At 38.7% G+C, this 7,616-nt stretch overlaps 1 protein-coding gene across 1 annotated transcript; it reads right to left on the bottom strand.

Moving 5' to 3' along the window:
- Positions 1-325: 325 nt before the first annotated feature.
- Positions 326-5,263, bottom strand: sox9a (SRY-box transcription factor 9a). Its single transcript, XM_039739455.1, has 3 exons — positions 4,398-5,263; positions 3,348-3,604; positions 326-2,617 (listed from the first exon to the last, which is right to left on the bottom strand). The coding sequence occupies exons 1-3, from the start codon at positions 4,835-4,837 to the stop codon at positions 1,824-1,826; spliced, it is 1,491 nt and encodes a 496-aa protein (XP_039595389.1). The 5' UTR covers positions 4,838-5,263; the 3' UTR covers positions 326-1,823.
- Positions 5,264-7,616: the final 2,353 nt, after the last annotated feature.

Genomic DNA, 7,616 nt, shown 5'->3' with positions numbered 1-7,616 from the left:
TAATGGTGCGGCACGACAGGCAAGCACAAGGATGCCAGTCCCCATGTGCATGTAAGAAACACGGGCCATACATTACTGCACTAAAAAAAAAAGAAGATGCATTCAAGAATATCTTGATTTTAATACAATTTTGCTTTTATTGCAAACAACATTATACAAAAAAGGCAACAACGTGTTAAACGTACCTAGAGAAAAACAAAACGCTTTGTTCAGTTGCATACAGAATTTTCAGAAGCCAGTAATAAAATATATATATAAAAAAAGCAGGAAACAATATACCCTATTTTAAATGGAAAAAATATGCTGTGCTTATAAAGAAAAGAAATCTTTACAATGCAGCCAACAAATTATTTTATATGGAACAATTAGTAACAGGCCCAATTAGTGTTGCTCTTTTTTTTTTCAAAGTTCATTTTGACTAATAGTCCCAAGAGCTGAAAATCAGAACAAGTAAGTGATGCGTTACATTTGGAAGAATAAGAGAGAATCTTTCCAGTTGATCTTTCCTTTTTATACTTTTACATTTAATAAAGATTTATTAAAATTAAAACACATCTGTACACAGCTAAATGCAAGATTAAAAAACACTTTTTTTAATAACAAACAAATCATACAATTGATAAATAAACAATGGTTTTAATTTGCACCATCTTTTTAGATAAAAACATAACCTTCCAATAACAGCTTCAAATTTTTTTGTCTTTTTGTAAACTAAAATATTAATTAGTTGTACACAGCTGTATTAAAAGGAATAAAATGCAAATATTTATTTTAAAATAAAATTAATACTAATAAATAACTTAACAAACGTTCGGGGTAGGGAATGGTGCAGAGATAACATAAGACTGAAAGAATGAAGTGACTGTGGTGGTGACCTGTAAGATCTTCAAGTGTCAAAGGCCATTTCCTGGACCTGTTTAGCAGATGTTGTCAAGCAGTGAGTAATGTATCAGCTGGGGCTTCTGGCCAGTGTAGCACTGGTGTGGCATGTCAGGGTATGGGAAGTGGAGAAAATTTCATCTGGGTCTCAAATGCACGGATCGTAGGCACTGTTGGTGCGGTGAAATATCTTCCGCAAGAACTCATTGTAGTCATTTGAAAAGAATCAAGAAGGAATTAAGGGCAGTAAAAGGGATTTCCCGTTTATTTTTCACACATTCTGCTCTTGAAAGTACAGCGCTAAATCTTTTCTTATATGGCTACAAAAACTTGTGTTTTTTTCTAGTTGGGGTACCTTTTTCGGTATGTAGGGAATCTCTTTTCAATTTCAGTGGAGCTACAAAAGTTACAAAAGCATGGTACATTATTGCTAGACGAAGTAAAAAGAAAATGATATATATTTTTTTATCCTGTACAAAAATATGTCATATCACCAAAAGAAAAAGCTATAGCGGACAGCACTACCAGAAGTGGTTTATAGATTATTTGAAAAAATAAGAGCTTTTCTTTTTCTCTACAAATATGTTTAAAATCCCAAAAAAATAGACTGCAGAAAAAGTAAACATACACAGTACATACTAAAATATTTCAAATTCATATGTCCTCACAGAGGACCCTTTTATGGCTAAAAAATGATTAATTACAAGTCCAGACAAAAAGGCACTGAGTAAACTGTTCAGAAAGTTCAAACCTTTTCACATTGCCTTTTTAATTTTTTTTTTCTCGGTTTCACTCTAAGTCCCGCTTTTCAAAGTTTCCTCTGAAATACTTTCTTTTTAGAACTCGGTTGACACTGAACGGTGATACATAGCTTCTCCAGTTTCTTTCTGTGAATTCAGCCGGCCACGGGAATAACAGTCACTGTGTGCAGGTTTCAAAGTCTCTTAAGGCCGAGTGAGTTGTGTGTAGACAGGCTGTTCCCAGTGCTGAGGGCTGTGGGTCTGTGGAATAGAAGGGACCCCTGTAGTATCTGCAATGGGAGTATACATGGGCCGCTGTGTGGGGCTCATGTAAGTGAACGTTGAGTACAGGCTTGAGCCTTGACTTGCAGCGTGACTGTAATAAGAGTTCGCACTCTGGTGGTCTGAATAGTCATACTGGGAGCGGGTGATGCTGGGATACGATGGGGTGAAATGCTGCATGTTGAAGGTGCCGTAGTTGATCTGCTGTGGTGAGTGCTGCTGCTCACTGTAGTGACTTGGACTCAGCTGCTCGGTCTTGATGTGTGTTGTTCTCTGTTGCCCCTGGCTTTGTTCAGTGCTAAGGGTAGTCATGGAGTGTTGTTGTGGCTGTGGCTGCTGCTGCTGCTGGGGTTGCTGCTGTTTGGACATCCAGTTATGTCCTGCAACGCCTGCTGTCTGGCTGATAGAGGTGCTGCTGATGCCATAACTACCAGTGTAGACGGACTGTCCACTCTGGCCATGTGTTGAGGTGGTGACAGGGACTCCGGGGTGACCATTTGGTGGCAGATATTGGTCAAACTCATTAACGTCGAATGCCTCAATATTGGAGATGACATCGCTGCTCAGCTCCCCAATGTCAACGTCTCTGAAGTCAATGTGGGGCTGCCTGCCACTTCCCTCCTGCAGAGGGCGCCCCTCGCGTTTTAGATCAGCTTTTCCAGGCTGCACGTCGGTTTTTGGAGTAGTGGGAGGTGTGGGGGGCCCTTGGGATTGACCTAAAAAATAAAAATGAAGCCATATTTGTTTAGTGAATGTAAACATAATAAAGAAAAACAGTTTCAATTTTCATTGGAAAGGGTAAAGACTAACTAGAGAATGAAAAGCATTTATTTATTTATTTTGCAGCAGTTACATCTACAAGATGTGTGCTAAACATTGTCCTTCATTAACAAATGCGCTTGGAGAATAAATGCATGCTGTACATTTTGAAATATAAACTAGCAAGGGTAAAGACTGCTTTAAAAATGTCAAGGAATGTTTTAAAGCCTGGAAACATAAACATTAAACTTAAGTGGTCTCCACCTTCTTCCAAAAAGGTAACTTTGTAATCTTAAACATACATTCATTTCTTTGGAAATGAAAATTAATGATTGGCATAAATCAACTCTTTTTAAAATCAACATTCTGTTCAGGAGATAATCCGATCTACACCGGATTTGATTAAATTAATCTTTGAAAGGCATTATGGTATATAACCATCTAAATCCAGTTTCCCCATTTTCATGATCCAAATAAATCTCACACGTCGAGGCACATTTGAGGACACGTCAAAACAATTCGTTTTGTTTTACCTTTTTTTTTTTTTTTATAATGCACTAAACTTGGCATGCTCGACTTTTAGCTAAACTCTCTTGACTGTCAACAAGTGAAGCTCTAAATGTTCAAATCTATATTTAATTGGAATGCAATCGCAATCTCAATGCGCAGTATAGCTAACGGACTCACCCGAGTGCTCGCCTGGAGAGTGCACCTCGCTCATACTAGAGGCCGAGTGCGGGGAGTCCACTTGCTGCAGGGCTTTGAAGATGGCATTGGGTGAGATGTGGGTTTGCTCCGCTGTGTCTTCCGGCTCATTTTGCCCATTTTTCACTGACTTTCTCCTCCTGGGCTGATACTTGTAATCGGGATGATCCTTCTTGTGCTGTACTCTCAGTCGCTCTGCCTCTTCGACAAAAGGACGCTTTTCTACTTCGTTAAGCAATCTAAGCAAGAAAAGACAATCGGTCAGTCAGTCAGCAAAGCACAACTGCGTCTCTACATTCTAGCTTAACAACTAGTCTTTTGGGTTGGAATGTATTGGTTAATTCTCTTCTCTTATTATAATTACTTCTGGAACAACCGACAGTACTACAAAGTTGTGCAGTGCGCTGGCAAAATTACACAGTAGCACCCCACAGTGCACATGGACACACACGCACACACACACACACATTCAGCAACAGCAGCACTTAAACAGCTGCCAAGTTGGTTTTGAAAAGCGAGCAGGGAATATAAACTTAAAGACAACGCCTTCCAGTGGCTGATCATACACTAGTTGTCTCGTTTATAGGATGGCTGCGACAGAATTTTCTCAATGACACAGTAGTACAATTGTAAAATAATATTTTGTGGCACAGAAAGTGGCTCGTTGTTAACCTATACGAGTCTTGGAATTTCAAGAGCGCAATCAAATTATGTATTTCGTACTGATGAACTTCAATATACTGTACAATTACAGAGGCCAGTTAGTCGGCATTTACGAGAGGTGTTGCGGCTTTACTCTTTAATGCAACGTAACAATTCCACTCCTTCATAAATACAACTTTTCGCCATTATATTAATTTACAACAACATACAGAAATCTCTTGTTATTGGCACTTACACAGAGGCGGACATTATTTTATTAAACTTGGAGAGGCCAAAGATAGTAAAGCAAAAATGTTTTGATACCAAAAACGCAAACAAACCCTTTCCGATAATCAGTTGGACCCAATAGGTGAAAAAAGGCCAGCTTACCTCCAGAGTTTTCCAAGCGTTTTACTGAGCTCCGCGTTGTGCAAATGGGGATACTGGTCAGCCAGTTTCCGTCGTGCAGCTTGAGCCCACACCATAAAAGCATTCATCGGTCTTTTCACATGTGGCTTGTTTTTGCTTGATCCGTTCACCCTGACAGGCATTGGCACCAGGGTCCAGTCGTAGCCCTTCAGCACCTGGGACACCGCCTCCCTGATACAAACGGGGAATTTGTCGTCCTCTGTATCTTTCTTGAAATCGGACCTCTGGCCATCCGGGCCCATGACGTTGTTCTCCGTCGGTCGGGTGTTCTCTGTATCGGATCCGGAACCAGACGGACAGGGGGACCCAGCGGAATCCTCAGACATGCTCGGACTGGGGGCGTCTGAAAGACACTTCTCCTGCTCGTCTGTCATCTTCATGAAGGGATCGAGTAGATTCATACGAAAGATCGGGTACTGACAAAAATCAGCGGGAAAAAATGCAATCGAGTAAAACCTCGCCCTGCCTGAATGGAGCGCTCCCGAATGGAACCGGGAAATGCAGCTCGGGGCAACAAGACAATGCTTCGAAGAAATAAAAGCTAGACGTCTTCAGTATTGGTAACAGCTAATAAAGCTGTCAGACATGCACTGCCGCGTGATGAAGTTAATTCTCTTAGCTGCAAAAAAAAAAAAATATTTAAAGCAGCTGTCTGAATATGAAACGAGTTTGAAGATACACGTGCGGTACGAACTGTTTTCTTTAAATGAAACAAGCGTTTCGGTGAATATTTAAAGTCAAATCTTGCTGGAGAAAAAAATAAGCTCCTTTTACTTTATTTCCAAGTTGTCTGCGAGATTTCTGACTAGTTCTGTCGGGAGATTTCGAATAAATAGTGTAGCAGGCTTTCAAGCTCTTTCGCCAGAGTGGTGGGTGTGTTTAAAACGCTGATTGGTTAGCACAACAAAACTGGGAGGAGATGGAACCTGAGATTGCTGGAGAAGACAAAGTTTCATAGGATTTACTACTTGCACCTATTTTGTCTTGGAAAAAAAAGAAGAGTTACGACTGAAGTACCCGCTGCCTTATTACTCGAGACATACTCTAGTGAAAGTAACACAGACCTAAAAAGAGTATGTTCGCTGTTTACATGAAACAAAGAGCTACCTTGACACTGTGCTTACCTTGATTCATCGATCTTATTTTAAAAGTTTTTATATGTATATAAATGTTTTAATTTTTGCCTGATGCATATTTAAAAAATATCGTATTTCAGACAATTCCAGCATAACAATAAAACCTAAATGGATTTTTTTTTAAAGTGTGTATTATCAGTTAAAATTGTTCGTGTTCCACCATTGCTTGAATAATATATAATTACATTATGACAGGCGAAAAAGAGACTCTGAGAGAGATCGATTGCCTACTTGTGATTTGCCCACGTAATGCCGACCGTTCTAGTGTCAGCACCTTGCGTTGCCTTTAATCCTCGTTGTCATTTTGTTCTAGTTCACACAGCAGGAGCAAAAACGTCTCTAGTCGTGTCTCTGCCAACCTCATAATTTACGTTTTACTTAAGATATTCTACAGACTATTCATGAACTCTATAGAAATTTTCATTGCTGTCTGCATTCACCATTTTCTGCACTGCGCCCATTTCTGCCCGAGGGAAGTAAATAAACAAAGCATATCGCACCAAGCGATTCCGCGTAAAACAAAACCTTGCATTTACTGTTGGTGTTGTTATATTATGTTTTTGGAATCTTAACCCAGGCACAAGAAAGTATAATTATATTATATTTATTTTTTAATAAATATTTGATATGTGCCCGGATCGACTAAGTTCCATTGCCGTGCATTGAGTTTGAATAATTACTCGCACTAACCGTAGGGGGGCGACAACAGTCCAGGAACTTCTTTCGTTCAAGTTGAAATTTAAAGTGTGCGAGTCTAACTATTCGCTTATAACTATTTCCAAGCACGTTTTCATTTGAGATTTTTTTAACAACACAAACTAATCTTGATTTGGGTGAATTTTATTATATAGATTTTAGAAGTTTTCTATCCACATTTTCATTCTTTATGACTATGTATTTTAAATACGAATCCCTTTTCCTGCCTTTTTCGGTCATTTTGCTTAAAATCGAAGTGCCATCTGAGTGTTTCTAATAAATTCATTTATCTGCACGTCTCTAGTGTACGATTGTTGCATTGTTAACAGAAGAATCGTTGAATTCAAACCGACTGTTCTTTTTCGTGTTCTGATTTAAATGGCTGGCCGTTTGTGTGAATCTCAGAGTAGTGTGGAATTTGTACCAGAGGTCGGAAACTAGCCCGGTTAAAACTGACACAAACGAAGAACCAAGCCCGGACGGGAGAGCAGTACACAGCGGAATTCACATTTGCGCACACAGCCACAGCTTACAGATGGGAGCTAACGTGAAACGCAAAGATTGGAATACTGTAAAGAATACATTTGTTAAAATGATGTAAATAATTAGGTTTGAATGATTAATTAACTTTAAACTCATTATTTTCCGAGTAACGGATTTTCAAAGTTATTTTGTACATAATTAATATGAGTGTAAAAATGCGTTTCTGTTATCAAGATTAATGAGAGGTCACTTAAAACTAATATTATCGACTGTGAAGGCGTTGATTGTTCACGCATTTAGCGTCCAACTTTGGTTTTGGATTTGTTCCTTCTGTCTAGTAAACAATACACTTTTGCACTCAAGAGTACAGGATTTTTACACAACTATATAAATTTGGATGAATCGCCTCTAATGATTTATTATTTATTTGTTTAATCTCAAATTAGTAATACATCTCCTGCTTGTAAATACTCCCGAAATGCAATTGGCTGTTTAAACATTAAAATGCTTAATTTCCTGTCACGCCCACTGTTTCTTCCCAGTTTTCATTACGAATAGTTTCTGATAATTCCGCATATAATCAATAATTTCTTGGAAACTGCTAAAATTATGAATAAATTGTACGAAAAAATAAAAATCACAAGATGTGTGTTTAATGCATGGACAATTATAAAAGAAACGCTAACATTTCTTATAGGACATACTAGTAAATTGATTAATTATTTTATTATGCGAAAAATAAATCGTCTTGTGGGGTTCACCAAATAAATCTGCTTTCCTTCGTAGCAGGTAGTGTAGCATCACGAACGTGAAATGACTAGAAGAGCGTGTCACCTCCACGTCGCACATTTCTGTGGGCCACACT

Source organism: Polypterus senegalus, chromosome 17, assembly GCF_016835505.1.
Source record: "Polypterus senegalus isolate Bchr_013 chromosome 17, ASM1683550v1, whole genome shotgun sequence".
NCBI lineage: Eukaryota > Metazoa > Chordata > Cladistia > Polypteriformes > Polypteridae > Polypterus > Polypterus senegalus.
This window is presented reverse-complemented; position numbering and strand designations above follow the sequence as displayed.